Source organism: Pinus tabuliformis, chromosome 8 (genome assembly GCF_031772625.1).
Source record: "Pinus tabuliformis cultivar Carrire ecotype Pingquan chromosome 8, CPIR1, whole genome shotgun sequence".
Lineage (NCBI taxonomy): Eukaryota > Viridiplantae > Streptophyta > Pinopsida > Pinales > Pinaceae > Pinus > Pinus tabuliformis.
The window spans coordinates 1,329,111,856-1,329,128,571 of NC_142294.1; the positions used below are offsets into that span (position 1 = coordinate 1,329,111,856).

A 16,716-nucleotide genomic window follows, 5' to 3' on the forward strand; every position below is an offset into this window, starting at 1 on the left:
GCCGGAATTAAAGGAAAGAATTCAGCTTCATGTGCATTCAATTCAATTATATCCTCATCCTGGTAGTCATTCATATTTTCTCGCTGCAGAGAACCTTTAAAGACTTCAATCGATTCTCTGTTTAAATGAGAGAGATTCCAACTAAAATAGCCCCCAGTTTCTTTGGGGGATGCTGATGAACTTCTAGTGGAAATCCAGGGAGGCAAAGTTAAAGCACTGTGGGCGCTTGCAGGCACATGACCCCTTGATTCTTCTTCTGTCTGCACTGACTTACAAACCCTAGGCCATCTGAAAGGGGCAGAGTCTAGTTTATCTTTGTGCAGTAACATGATTTTTAAATCAAATATTATTTGATAATCTCAGATATGGCATTTGAATAAAATGGAGGATGGCAGTGGAATTGTGTATTTATGGTGTGCACAGGAAACTTCAACTGCAAACATTGAATATGTGTAGAGAAAAGTAGGGTTTCGCCCAATTAATGTTCTTGAAATCAAGGGGTGTTTCTTGATATTGGTGGCTCCACGGACCAAGCCGAGACGCCTCCTCGCGTCTTTTACTTGAAGCCATTTTATCAGATCCTGCGCTGTGTTCCATTGCCCGGCCTCGGCCCCTCATCTCTCCGCCTCTTCGCCCGACCTGTGCAGCCTTCGGTTCTACCTGAAACCACTGCCTGAAAGTCCAACGAAGGCCACTTTGTATGAAAAATAAAGGTTCTTCCAGAGGTCTTCCTGGATGGCCCAGAGGCGTGAGATGGAGGTGGCCTTGGCTCAACTTTTCCCTGCAAAACTATGTACCATCCTTCGGTTCTATTGTCCGTTGATCTGGAACCTGGTGATGAAGTTACCGCTGGATGAGTTAGTTAGCCACCATAAATGCGTGATAAGATGCATGCCCAACGCATACACCAACAGCCACACCTCTAAACTCGATTATTGAATCAACGGCGAGAGACACTCCTATCGTCTAACACTTCATCGGACGAAGCAGAGAGATGACACGAGGGCAAGGAGGAAAGTTCATCTCAGAGGGAACGCCTTACGGCGTAATTAATTAAATTTAGTTACTAACTAGGCTTTTTACTGGTCCTTTCATTTTTGTTTCCCTCCTTGTCATCCTATTATTTTGTTTTCTTCATTCATTTCTTCAATTTCCCCTCTTGTTATATCTGCCTCCAAAGTTATCCCTCCAAACCTCTATGCTTTCGATAAAAAAATCACATCTTTTGTGACCGCCAACCTTCCAAAACTATTTATGCTATGATCTCTAAGCCTCCATTACTGTTGTTTCTCTCTCTGATCATGTTGAAAAGATGCATTCCTCTCGCTTTGAAAAAGATATTTTCTAACCCATATCATTGAACATCATCAATCTTTTGATTTTAACAGGACCCACCCAAGAGCATGTATGAATCCCCTCGGCAGCCTACAAGCAAGGTAGTGGGAATCAAACCCGGTCTATCATTGTGGACTCCCACTGGCATACCACTAGACCACAAAAAAACCAACATTGAACACCCTCATTCCTTGATATCAAGTTTGATACAAAACCACATTAACAGAATAACAGGTTTGCTTATATTTGTTATATAGGCCAACCAATATTAAACATCCACATTCCTTAACAAAGTTTGTTACAAAACCACTGTGACGGATGTTTAATTGGATACAAAAGGTCTGCAATAGAGTAACAGATGTTTGATTAGATCAGTTTAATATATATCCACCGACTATGTAACGAAAAGATGGATACCAAGGATGTTCTAGATCTAAAAACCATAACCAGAAAAACTTGCTATTTTATTCATATTGCAAAAAATGGCTCCTACTGCTCTTGCAAAGTATGACACTAAACATGCTAACCAAGCACAAAAAGTAGCAGTATCCTGTGTGCCTAAATGGAGGGCCACAGCTCAACCTTTGATCAAAATTCATATATATAGGATCATTATAACATATGATCCTAGAGGATGACCACAAAAACAATGACATCTCAAACATGAGATGCGGAAAGTGTTTCTAATTGCTCTTCAAAGAACACTCATCTCCTAAACACACCCTGAAAGTTTTCATTACGCGATTCATATTTTGCTAAAGAAATGAAATGTAATTTTTCTTTATAGACAAAACCTTACAACCATAAATGAAAAAATCATTCCAAAAAAATAATACTCGACAACCAATAGGTTTCCACCTCTTGTCAACAAGCAGATTACCAAATTACGAATGGTCCTTTACAGAGAAATTATATCTGACTTACCCACACTTTTCTGGCAATTTAAGCTTCTGGCAATTGAACCAAGAGTCACCAGTTTCAGCAATTACAGCAGTTTCATTTGTGAGCATGCCCTGCAACCAACCATTCTATATCAGTGAATATCATCAATAATCTCACTGCAAATGTGCCTTATAAGAATAACGCCAACTAAAAGACAAATGTCTGACTGAGTTTACTTCAGAATCTGGTTAGAGTCTTTGAGGCCTTACCTGAATGTGTTTGAATAGCACATTGACCCTCAAGGGCTCATTTGGTGCACTTTTCAAGGGAACACCTTCAGGTACAAAAATACGGCGGTAATTTTCCAAGCATGTTGGGTTGCGCTTCACTTTCTTTGCAAGGGCTTGTAAGAAATCTTTCATCAACACACAACCAAAAGTAGGCCCATTTCCCACAGTCACCCTGTTCGGTTGCACCATTATAGCTTTCTCCTTCTTCAATAGCAATGAATATCCCACTGAGCTATAGTCATTGAGAATCGGTCCCGCAAATAAATATGCATCTGCTGACTCAACTATTTCAGCACAGAATGAAGTACTTATTGCACCCCAATAAGTCCCTATGAAATGAGGATGAGTCTCTGGAACCTGCCCCTTAGCAGAGGGCATGACAGCCACGGGATAACCTGATGCATCTGCTAATTCCACAAATGCAGTTTTCGCCTTAGCAGCCCTCATCTTTGGACCACCTACCAACACTGGCTTCACTGCTGCATTTAGGAATTCAACCGTCATGTCCACTGCAGCTTGCAAACTTTTGGGATTACTTAGCCTACAATTGATGCAGCCCAGAGGAAACAATGTCATACAAAATTAGCCTACAATTGATGTGCTCCAAAGGAAACCATGTCAAACAAGATTAGGATTAATTAAAGATCTGGAAATCCTGTGTCAACTTGGGAAAAAAAAGATTAAAAATAAGCAAAATAAGATTAGGTTCAAAGAACAGCACACATTAATGAAATTCCAAGAATTTGTTACCTGGGTGTTAGAGAATATGGAACAGGTTGCCGGCCGAAAGTGGGATGTTGAACGGCAGCAAGATTACAGCTGATGCTGATATACACAGGCTTACTCTCCATAAGCGCTGTGGAAATTGCATAGTCTATGAGCTCCTGGGCATCATCCAAGTGATTCACAATAACCTGCAAAATTTTTAAATTTTAACACCCCTAGATCTACTCAAAGGAAGGAAACCAACATTCATCCAATGACAGTATAACATCACATTCTACGGAATTTCAGAGACCTGAGCACATGTGACCGTCTGGAAGCAACGATACTCCTGGCTGAAGTCAGGCAACCCAATGGTATGATGCAGAATGCGGTTGGTTCCATAGTCGTTAGAATTAGGCCCCCCGACGATACAGATGACGGGCAGATTCTCACTGTAAGCCCCCGCGATCGCATTGATGATGCTGAGCCCCCCGACTGTGAAAGTAGCGACGCAAGCCCCCACACCTCTGGATCGTGCATACCCATCGGCAGCGTAGCCAGCGTTGAGCTCGTTGCAGCAGCCAATGAGATTGAGGCCGGGCTCCGCCAGCAGATGGTCCAGCAAGGTGAGATTGAAGTCCCCAGGAACAGAGAAAACGTCAGTGACCCCAACCTCAACAAGCCTCCGCGCCAGGTGGCGCCCCAGTGTCGAGGAAGAAGGCAGTGGAGCTACTCCCGCCTGTTCGCTCGGCAATGGACAGGCCACTGATTTCTTGCCACACCTCTAAACTCGATTATTGAATCAACGGCGGGAGACACTCCTATCGTCTAACACTTCATCGGACGAAGCAGAGAGATGACACGAGGGCAAGGAGGAAAGTTCATCTCAGAGGGAACGCCTTACGGCGTAATAATCAAATTCGACCGTTTTATTATTATATAAATACAATAATGACACTCTATTGTTAAACGAAGCGTTAAATACACCAATATAATGAAAATGTTAACCCTAAGTACTGCATACATCAGGAAGTGTTGGTACACCTATCGTTAGAAATTTAGTCACACGATTATGATTTATCAGCGTTGTAATTTAATCTTACACGCAAATTATGGAACCTAACGCTATGTTATAATTTAACCTTACCATTTATTTATTTATTAACTATATGGTGAATCGGTAATTGCGAGGCCTAATCAATGGGAGACCCAGGATCAAACCTCATAGCTGCCATTATAACACCAAGAGCATAATCAACCATATGTAAGTCGGGTATACTAAGTTCCTATGATTTTAGTAGGAGCAGACTCACGGGAAAGGGGAAACCACCCCTCTAGCCGCCACCAAAGCAGGTCATTATACTCAATAAGATTTGAACTTCGGTCTCCCCGGACTTCGCCCATGTGACTTACTGTCATTATGATGATAGTAAGAGACTCCGTTTTTAATTGATTTAATGAATATAAGCTTGACGTGTTTTTCTGAGATACATATAAGTGTTGGTTGATAAGGTTTAATGATAATTTCTTCACCAAAATTCTAATTATATAATACATAATATGTTATACCCATAATATATTATAGGTCTGATAACCCAACTATATGGGTTATAGGCCTAATCTTTTATATATAAACATAATGCTAATGAATGGTAATATGAGTTTGTTCATTATCCCCAACATTTATGTTACATCAAACGATATTAACATTTAAAATAATCTGTTTGCCAAAGTGGATACGTTACAAAGGAAGTCGAAATCCCTCGAGAATTGTGTGTCTTTTTCTTTTAAGCAATAACAATTCAACCCACAACATTAGGAATAATTTAATAAAATAATATTTCTTCCAGTAAAATTACCTCACATATGGGCATATTTTCTTAATGACATGCATACGCAACCACTCATGTAATGGAGTGCATAAAACACTTGCCAACAGTAGAATTAGAATACGTTTAAGAATGTGAACAGTCATAAATTTCAAAATCAATCGACATTTTAATGTATATTTTATAACTTATTTCTCACTAATTAACATGAGTGGTTATCAATAAAAATCACAATAAAATTTTATTCATGATTTGTAAAAATTTAATTTAGGTAGGGTTTAAACATATGATTTAGATATGCAAAAAAATTATTACTTTTAATTCTATTCATTGATGGAGTGGTGACCTTGAGAATATATTAGCATCTTTCAATTTAGACTATCCGATCAAAAAGATTAATTAGTAAAAATATTAAAGTATTCACTTCCAATAAAGGGAAAGCATATGGTTGACCATGGTTGACTTTAGTTAATGATAGTTGATCATAGTTGACTATCAAGACATTGTCCATGGTTGACCTTATTCAAACATGATTAACAATGGATGATCACGCTTGACCATAGACACATTGGTTGACCATTAAAAGGGAATTGTGTTTGACCAAACTTCAAGAGTGTTGACTACCAAACATAACCCAACATAGTCAAATACATTAGTAAATGTGGTTGACTAATGTTAAACCCTTGAGGTTAATACTATACACCCAAGGGATGAATATTATAAACCCAAGGGATTAATAAAGCCTCGGGATGAATATTATTAACCCAAGGTTTTAATATTATAAACTCAAGGCATTAATATCATAAACCCTTGGGATTAATATTATAAACCCAATATATTAAAAAAACCCAAGGGATTATTAACATTATAAATCTAAGGGATTGATATTATAAACCCATGGGATTATTAAACCCATGTGATTAATAAACTCATGGGTTTAATGTTATAAACCCAAAGCATTAATATTACAAACCCTTGGGATTAATATTATAAACCCAATAGATTAATAAACCTAAGGGATTAATGTTACAAACCCTTGGGATTAAAAAAACCTAAGGGATTGCTATTATTAACTCAATGGTATTAATAAACCCAAGAGATTATGAACGTACCAGATCAATATTTAATGCTAGGATCAATATTATAAGCCCAAAGGTTTACAAATCCTACGATTAATATTATCGACCCTAAAATAGTATTATACATATTATGGATCAATATTATAAACCCAAGGGAATAATATTAAACCCTAGGATTTACATTATAAAGTTGAGGGATTATAAACCCTGGGATTATTACTATAAACCCAATGACTTAAAACTTTGAACCCTACAATTATAAACCTTATGTTTTTAAACCCTAACCTTAATGCGATAAGCCAAAATAAACCCTAAAACCAATATCGTAAACCATAATATTAAAGCCTAATTTATGCAATGTCATAATGCGACATTGAATAAACTAAAATATAATCTAACATTATGACAATGATTGTCACACTCCAAGAATGGAATCATAGATTTATGTATCACTCCAACTTAAAAATATTAAACCCTAATATTAAACCAAATATTATAAACTAAATATTATTGTGATGTTGCATAGATTTATGTACCAGTCTCACATCACAACATGTTTGGTTGATCATGGTTGACCATATTGATTTATGTATCATTTCAACTTCACAATATTAAACCCTAATATTAAACCAAATATTATAAACTAAATATTATTGTGATGTTGGATAGATTTATGTACCACTCTCACATCACAACATGTTTGGTTGATCATGGTTAACCATATTCAACCATAAATGTCTTGACCATGGCTCATCATGCTTGATGATATTCAACCATGGATGATCATGGTTGACGATAGAGACAATGAGCATGGTTAACCATATGCAACCATGGTTAAGCATGGTTGATCATAGAAACATTGATTGACCATTATGACCATGCTTGATGATCCTTGATCATGGTTGACAGTGATTGAACATGGTTGATCATGGTGGGAAATGGTTCACATTAAATGACCATCGTTGATAATGGTTGATAGTGGTTAACTATGGTTTACCACACTCAACCATGGTTTACCAAATTCAACTAAAGGGGCCTTAATTATGGTTGATCATGGTTGACAAAATTCAACCACTATTAATCATGGTTGATAATCATTGACCATGGTTTATTATGGTTGACCTTTGTTAATTATGGTTGATTGTGGTTAACAATAGAGACATTGCCCCTCATTGACCATATTCAACCATAAATATTTTGATTGACCATAATCAACCATAGAGACCTTGGTTGACCATGTTTGACCATTTTAACAATCGTTAACTATGGCTACTTAGTAGGAGTTTGTAGAACATGAAATGTTTTTGGTTGACTATGGTTGACCAAGGATGACCATGTTGATCATGGTTGATCATGGTAGACTATATTCAACCGTAGAGACCTTGATAATGGTTGATCACGGTGGATCATGCTTGACGATATTCAACCATAGATGATCATGGTTGACCAAAGACAACCATAATTGACCAAAGACAACCATAATTGACCACAACTAACCATTTTTATCATGGTTAATCATGGTTGACCATAGAAATATTGATTGACCATTATGACCATGATTGATGATGTTTGACCATAGTTGATGGTTGTTGAACATTGTTGATCACTGTTGACAATGGTTCCCATTAAATGACCATGACTAACAATGGTTGACCACACTCAACCATGGTTGACCAAAGTCAACCAAAGAGACCTTGATCATGGTTAAAGAATTTCAACCATGATTAATCATGGTTGACCATGGTTGACTATGGTTGTCCTTCGTTAATCATGGTTGATCGACCATATTCAACCATGATTAACAATGGTTAATCATGGTTGACTTTAGAAACATTGATTGACCATTAATATAGAATTGTGTTTGACCAAACTTGAAAAGTGTTGACTACCAAACATACCCCAACATATTCAACTACATTAGTAAATTTGGTTGACTAATGTTGCAATGATGCATTGTGATGCTAGATAAATCACAATGTAATGTAACATTCTTACTATGTCCGTCACGTTGCGATATCTAATATATTTCTTTACCATTATGGTATCATAACATGTTTAATTTTTAATATTAATAAATAATCTTAATAGGCAAATATGCTTGAACAAAATTGAAGATTGTTGATTGTTAAACATAGTCAAACATAGTCGTAGAGTCATTCATATTATGAGCGTGGTTGACCACTTTTTGTAATGTTGCACTGCGACATTAGAAACATTTGTGTACAATTCCAGCATAACAATATTATTATTATTAAAGTTAATTATTATTACTAGTATTAATATTATGATTGTGACAGACCAAGGATGGTCATTTTTTTATTAAGGTTGACAATGAATGACTTTGGTGTCATTCATTTTCAACCATGGTTGTATATAATTGAATATGGTTCAGCTACATTGACTTAGGATAACTCTGACTAAACAGGGTTGACTATTGTCACATATGGTAAACATAGGTTTGACCTAGTGTGAATGTGGTCATGTTTGGCTCTTTTTGACTAATGTGGTTGATTATAATAATTTTGTGTTAAATAAATTTTTTAAATTATGTATTAGTACTTTAATTAATATGCTAATGTATTCATGTTAATTAATTAATTAATTAATATCATTTTTAATTAATATATTGTGAAATGTTTTAATTAATTAAAATTTTAATTAATTATTTAATTAATGTTTTAATAAATTAATTAATTAATGTTACATTAACTGAGGACGACTTTAGTGAACAAGGTTGATTATTGTCAAATACCAAAAACATAGGGTTGACCAAGTTTGAATGTGGTCATATCTCCCTATGTTTGACTAATATGTTAGCTACAATAATTATGTATCAATTATTTTTTCTAATTATTTATTAATGTTGTAATTAATATATCGATGTATTAATTTAATAAATTAATAATTTAATATGATGATTAATTAATATTAATATATTTATTTTAATAAATATTTTAATTAATTAATTAATGTTAATGGTAGGTAATGTTTTAATGTTTTAATTAAATAATGTTACATTAAATGTGGACGACTTTGAGCAAACAAAGTTGATTATGTATGTGTTAGCTACAATAATTACGTATCAATTATTTTTTCTAATTATTTATTAATGTTGTAATTAATATATCGATGTATTAATTTAATAAATTAATAATTTAATATGATGATTAATTAATATTAATATATTTATTTTAATAAATGTTCTAATTAATTAACTAATGTTAATGTTAAGTAACATTTTAATGTTTTAATTAAATAATGTTACATTAAATGTGGACGGCTTTGAGCAAACAAAGTTGATTATTGTCAAATACGGTAAATATAGGCTTCACTAAATAATGTGGTCATATTTGGCTATGTTTGACTCTAATAATTATGTATTAGGTATTTTTTGTAATTATGTGTTAAGCGTTTATTTAATATATGAATTCATTAATGTTAATAAACTTATATTATTATTAAATAATATTAAAATATTTATTTAAACCTTTTTAATTTAAGGTTTAGGGTCATTAAACATTTTCAAATAAGTGTTTTAATTATTTTTTTTAAGGGTTGTTCACGGACACTGGGTGACCGCTACATTGATGGGAAAATCTAGGCAAATCAACCTGAAGGGATCTACCCATCGGCCAAATAAGTAGGGTGCAACCCCAAAAGCGTCAAAGAGTATTGACCCTATGAACTCCCAACTTGCGAGGTACTTAGTAAGAGGAACTCGACCAACTGAGCTAACCCTTAGGGCTTAAATGTTTTAATTGTTATACTGTCAAATATTTTAATTAAAGTCATTAAACATTTTAATTAATATTATTAGTGTTTTAATTAAAGCTTGGATGATGGTTGGAGACATTACAATGGAAACATGACAGTTGGAGACCATATATGAAACACTTGTATGATGGTTGGAGACCTCACTTAAAGCCCTAATGAAAATACCATAACTCTCATTTTGTCCCAATATCTTTATACATGGAGAATCCTAAAAATCCCCAAGGTCTGCACTAAAAATTCAAACAATCATAAAGAAAATTATTTTTTGACATCTAGAAGACATTATTTTAAAATGGCTCATCTCCAAAATGTAGAGGACACTATTGCCTTTCTAACGAGCCATCACTCAGCCTCTAGCTCCCAGTAGTCTAAGGAAAAATTATTTTTTAATATAATGTATCCTACTCTCTTACCTAGCTGACCTATGCTCAGTTCCTTCATTTCGGCCATCCAACCCAACATACAGGTCTTTTCGTAAAGACAGATTACTATAAATATACATCTAAACTCATCATTCTAGCCATCAATTCGGTGATCATTTCATAGAAAGAGCAAAAAGATAGAAAGGAGGCTGAGGAGATGAAGAAGAATTATGTTTGGGAAATTTCAATGATTAAGTCATCATTACAACTCAGGTCATTGACTGTAGGAGCTTGAAACTGTAAACAAGCATCTATGGTGACTGTGGAGCTTGGACTTCCGCTCAAAAACTTTTGGAAGAGGTCCATTACACCTCGGATCTGTGTATGAACAGTCACAGCTCAAACCTTGCATTAGGGGATTTTTGAGGTCTAAAATGGGCCTCCTAAGGAAATTATAAAACAATAGTGGAAATAATAAAATAATATTAGATTACATCATCAAATTTTAGAGGGAAAAATGAAAAAAAAATAAAAATTTAACTCATATCTTCAACTTATTTCCCTATGGGTTTACTCAAATTTTGAACAGAAACATTTATTGGATGAAAATTTTGATTCCTTGTCCAAGAAGTACGCATGTTGCATACTTAAGATATACTCTACTACACGAAAAATGAGAAATACATGAAAAATGTGATTGTGTTAACATATTTTCATGTATTTATCATTTTTCATATAGCAAGGTCCATCAAAAGTATGCAACATAGGTACTGCTTGGATGAGGAATTAAATTTTGCATCAAATGAGTACTCTTGATCGAAATTTGAGTAAAACCTTTGGGAGATAAGATGAAAATACGAGTTGAAAAAGTAGTTTTATTATCTTATTATTTTTTTTATCTTTTTACTTTTTTACTCCAAAAATGGTGAATCATCCCCTATGGTTGACATCATCATCTTGAATCCTATTGGTTAATATAAAGTTTATTTTGGCTGTACATTTTTCTTAGGAGGCCCATTTTAGACCTCAAAATTCCCCTAATGAGTGAACAATCACCCATGGAGGGCTCAAACCTGTCCTACTTTCTGTGATTCAATCTAGGGTAATCGAGTGATGTTGGAAAGGAGATTGTGACTCAATGTTTGAGGTAGTCTTATAATCACATTTAAAGCAGCTTGATGACATTTTTTGAAGCAAACCATTAACATCCTTTGGAGTAGATTATAGTCATTATTTTAAGTTGATTTTGAGGTGAAGTATTTAGAGCTTTGAATAGTGGAGTATTTAGAGCCTTGGGCAAGGAAGAAATCAAAGCTTTTGGACAGTAGACAAGGTCAAAGTCTGGTGCAATCTTATAAAGTAGTTCTGTAGAAGATATCTTATTGGAGAAACATTAAGGAATTAAATATCTTGAAGACAACATTGAAGAACACCTATTCAAGATGGATAGTTTAGAGCATACTTGTTGAAGCACATTCTAGACCAGTGTTTGAAGAAAACGGTGGGACATCTTGATGAAGCCTTGAAATAGAGTTTTCTCTAGTACTTGTACTTGGAGATTTGAATGTAAAGGTTTCTTTGGAAACTATCTTAAGCATCTAAAAGAATTGTTGACAGACTTGTTCATTTGTGAAGACTAGTGAACAATTATTGAGTTGTGAAGCATTCTTGAGAAATCCTTGGATAAACCTTTATTATCTTGGATATTTCTTGGGAAATTTATTGAAGACACCTTGAGGCATTATTGAAGACATCTTCAAGTTGATCTTGGCGACATTATTGGATACCATGGTGAATTGAATCCATCATGAGGTAATCTTGGAGAAATTGTTTGGGTGAGATGAAAAGCAGTGGTGACACCTACTGAGAAGACAAGGTTGTCATTAATGAAGTGATTTGGAGGAGGCATTGCTGAAGAGATTGACAGGGACCTTTGAAGAATATATTGGGAGATGTGAAGAATAATCAAACACATCTTGATGAATTGAAGCTAAGGGTTGGAGCAGTAGAGGTTGGAGCCTCATAGAGACAAGGTTGGTGCCTTGGAAGATAGTTTTGGAGCTATAGAGGATAAGAATCCTCAAGAAACCAGGCTGGAGCTTGTACCAAATATAGGGTTGGAGCCTGTTGCACTAAAAATTGTCACCTTGACATTTTTCAATCTGTGTGAGTACATTACCACTCATACTTTCCTCCTTTGCAAGTCTTAACCCTCAGTTCCTTATGTCAAGCCTTGAAAGTAAGAGAAAGCCCTCAAAAGTCTCTAAAACTCTGGTTCCGCACTTTCTCTTTGCATTACCTACGGTCCTGCACCTAATGGTCATGGCTCCTGCGCACCTGACCGCTCTGTCTCTGTGTTATGGGTGCAGACCCCTGTAAAAGTTAAAAAGGCGCGAGTATATTCTAAAAAAACTCACTTTTAGTCATTTCTAGAAGCTTCTGGAAGGAATCTTGAGGTGGCAAGTTCGCTCTCTTAAGGTTCATGCATCCCATACCTTAAGGAGCTAACCCCTTGATGTGAGGAGCTTATCCCTTTGAAGGAGGACTCTATCCCTTCATAGGTGGACTTGTAACCTCCTCCTCTGCACTGTAAAATGAAGCATTGGGCTGGTTACTGGGAAGGTTGAAAGCTGAATATTTTTGAGGTGAAATGCTATTGGAACTTAGTCTTATTAGTTGAGTTTTTATGAGGAGAGATTACATACCTCTAAGATCTCATTTGGAGGAGTGCAAGGGTTGTCAAAGTAAAGGAAATTCCTGTCTCAGACACCAGGAAGAGCTTGTTCAACATCAAGGCTGAAAAGGTTGTAAGGTTCTTCTACTTCAAAGTTAATACAAATAAGTTTGTTTTTCTCAATAAGCTGTTGATTTATGGTTTATTTTATGGATTCCTTGATCACCATAATAGACATGATTTATGATATTTGTTATGCAGGTGCTATTTAATGTTTGCTTGTTTGTGATTGCAAGTTCTCAAAAAGTAACTTTTTCGAAGGATTGAAGGATGGCTATTACGAACAAGCGTTGGATCTAAGGTAAGGTCTTAACACCTTTATAGTAATTGTTTATAAATCACATATGCCTAGAGAAAGATAGATTTTTTTGTATGTTTGTTGCTAGACTATCTTCTGATACTAGGGAGATCGGTCTTGTCCGCATGATCGATTTACCCAGCCAAGAAATTGGAAACTCCGTTGGGGAAGGAATTTGGTTTTTTGTTTTGTTTTGACTTGAGAAACTTGTTTTCGTTTCTGGTTTTTGATTGATGTTTGCTGGCTTGGGTAGTTTTTTTTTTGAGAATCTGGATTGTTTATATTTTTTTCGAAGTTTTCAGGGGACCACACTTTCTCTTTACAGACAGTGCGGGCATCTCCACACTCTTCCTTTAGTAAACAGAGCAGTACCGCACCTGGTTCTTCTGGAAGCCTGCAGACCCTGTAATTTTTTTGAAAAACCTAAAATGTTTTCTTCTAGTTAAGTTTAGGTTTCATTTACGACTTTTAGTGTCTACCCAGATCTGCATCCTTCCTGTGAAAAATCTCTTGTGAGTGAGTTCCAATGGTATTTTTGTTTTAGATGATTTTCTAGAAGTTTTGCGTGCCTGGAGTGGTTTTCACTTGGTCTCTATAGTGACTCAAAGATAAGAAGCTTGAGAAACCTTAGATTACCCTGGTGTCTTTTCGTCTTCTTGATGAGTCTAACTTGGTTGTAAAATCTGTCCTTTGTGAGAAATAGATTTAGCTTTCTCCTTGCAGATCTTTGAACAAACTTTGTTATAAGTTTTGAATTTCATTTTTATAAAAGAAAACATATATGGATGTTTTTGATTGGTTTGTTATTCTGAACAAATGAATCCTTAGTTTACAGAACAACTAAGTAAAACATCCTCAAAAATAATTGAAGCTTTTATTCAATTAGGTTTTCAGAAGTTTTTAGATCTCAAGATTAGTTTTTGTAGTTTTGAGTGTTTTCTAGAACTTGTAAATCTCTTTTGAAGCAAATTGTTTTTTGTAGTTTCGAGTTTTGAAAAAGGAAAGGAATTTATTGTGAGCATTAATTAGTAGTCTTGTTTTGAGTTCTTGTTGAAAAAGACAAAAAGATTTTCTTTTTATTTCCATGTTGAAAGAAAGAATTGTTTCTTAAAGAATTGCATTCTCAAACTCTTTCTTTTAGCTAGAATTTCATTGAAAGAAAAACGAATTGCTTATCATTTTAGGTGCATTTTTCTAGTGTTTTTGGAATCGAGTCTTTACACCATCAAAGATTCATTTCCGTACCTATTGACTTAAAGAAAAACCCATAAAAGCAATGCTTAATTAAAATTGATCTAGTAATCTTTTTTATTTCTAGGGTTCTTATCACCAATATAGCTTAGGCTAGTATCTTGGAATAGGGAGTAATTAACTCTCCAAGATAGTTAAAACAAACAAGTAGCTACATCTTGCAGTAGGAAATAAATCCAATTGTAATTGATACATTCTGGGAAGCTTCTCTTAAAGGAGTCAATCACGAGATCATGTCCGAACCTTTGAGACAATCAAGTCTGTTTCATTGGGAAAGATAGAAGATTTGCGCGTATTATAAACGGTAACCCTCGGATTAACCATTTTCAAGGAGCCTGGGGTCACTTTTTGGTAAACCTCGGATTGATCATGTCGAGGAGCCTTCAAGGGGATTGAGCTTTGTTGCTCTGCCCTTGCGCGTAGATCGGATCATAGACTGTTACCCCAATTGTATTTGTTACTATTGGTAATCTTAGTGTCCATAAACTTAAGATTATTTCCTAAGGTGATGGTGAAGGACGGGTCTCACTGTACCTGGAGCAAACGTTGACTAGACTCACTTGGACTCTCTAGGGGGTTCTCTTCACTCGAGATGGTTTTGTGAAGAAACTTGTGCCAGTCTGTTTCATCAAGTAGGTTGTCGGGGTAACTGTTCCAACCACCCTTTCTGTATTAAAATTCTACGACGTTGGATTTCATCACCAACTAGTGTTTTTAGTACGGGAAGTTACTGTTTGTGTGTGGTTTGAACTCTTAGATTTTTTAGGTGTGTGATTCAGTTGTTTGTTTCTTTAGAGACTTTAGGTGGTTTTACTGCAATATTGTTTGCGTGTGATTAATTGAATATTTAATCATGGTTGAATTATGGAGATAATCTCGTAGACTTCAGGAGAAACCTCCCAAGTACACACCAAGTCAGCTTGAAGGGCTACGAGCTCTTGTATCACCTAGTGACAGTAGAGTTGGATCTCCAGAAGCCGGAGAGTCATATTTAATTGTTCATCCTGATTATCAAATTTAAACAACATAGTATATTTCTGAGCCAATTTCATTTTCCCAAGTTACTGGTAGTATTTCTCCTACCAGTGAATTAGCTGAAGAACCTGAAATTTCTGAGCCTGAAACGAAACCTGCTGCTACTCCAACTTCAGGATTTGCTTCTCCAACTTCTATTGGTCATGGTTCAACCAGGGTAGGAAATATCATTACCCAAAATCTTCCTTCTGGCCTCATTTCTATTGAAGAACTTGTTAGTCCAGATGAAGACGTAATTCTTCCTGAAAACCAATCAACATTAAATCTTAGGGAGCATGAATCAATATTCTACAGTCCTTTTAGGAGTGACACTTGGTACGTATCATTGACAAACTTTTTAGAAAACTAGGTCTTAGGAGTGTTGGAGGTCGCTTGGTTCTCCCACACTCAATTAGTCTCTGACAATTCTAAAGGCTTTTGATGGCCGAGGGTTCCATCCTTTTGGTATTTTGTAGGATTTACCTATAGGGGTCGAAGGTAAAACCATAAATCTAGATGTGGAAGTGGTTGATGCCCCTCTATATTACAATCTTCTCTTGGGTCGCAGTTGAACTTATGCTATGACTGTTGTTGTTTCATCGGTCTTTCGGCTTATCAAGTTTCCTCATAATGGAAAGATCATTACGATAGACCAGTTGACTTATTTTTCATCCAACCCAGCCTCTACAGATAGTATTCAGCACGTCAGTAAAACAACTATCCCTTACAAGGATGTTGGAGTAGGTTTGATTAAAGATTCTGGTTTACTAGGAACTTTTTCCTTCCCTCCTAACGTATCGCCTTCTATTGCAACTATTCATATGATCTCATTGAACACTATTTCTTTTGATGATCCTTGGATCGTACCTTCTAATTCTGAGGTGGATTCATTTGATGGCGCGATGCCTTTGAGTCCCATTGAAATTGTATATCAGGCTGTACATTCATTTTCTGACTCTCGTTCAACTGAAACTGATCCAATGAATGTGGTCCATGGGGAATCACTTTTGATATCAACCTCAGCTTCAACAACATTTTCTGATTTTGTTCATACTGATGAGCAGATTTGTGAGCTTTTGTCTGTTGATGATCTACCATGGGAAGATCTTCATCATCGATCTTCATTTTTACCTGAGCTTGATCATTTTGAGAATGATTTTTCA

At 35.5% G+C, this 16,716-nt stretch overlaps 1 protein-coding gene across 1 annotated transcript in view; it reads right to left on the bottom strand.

The window, feature by feature from the left end:
* Positions 1-2,105: 2,105 nt before the first annotated feature.
* LOC149240372 (pyruvate decarboxylase 1-like) overlaps positions 2,106-16,716 on the bottom strand; it is a 65,608-nt gene continuing 50,997 nt past the window's right edge. Inside the window, exons 3-6 of the mRNA XM_089370155.1 lie at positions 3,526-3,994; positions 3,258-3,421; positions 2,487-3,048; positions 2,106-2,348 (exon numbers count right to left, since the gene is read on the bottom strand). Coding sequence (XP_089226281.1) covers positions 2,256-2,348; positions 2,487-3,048; positions 3,258-3,421; positions 3,526-3,994 — 1,288 coding nt within the window. The 3' untranslated portion in view covers positions 2,106-2,255. The remainder of the gene's footprint in view (positions 2,349-2,486; positions 3,049-3,257; positions 3,422-3,525; positions 3,995-16,716) is intronic.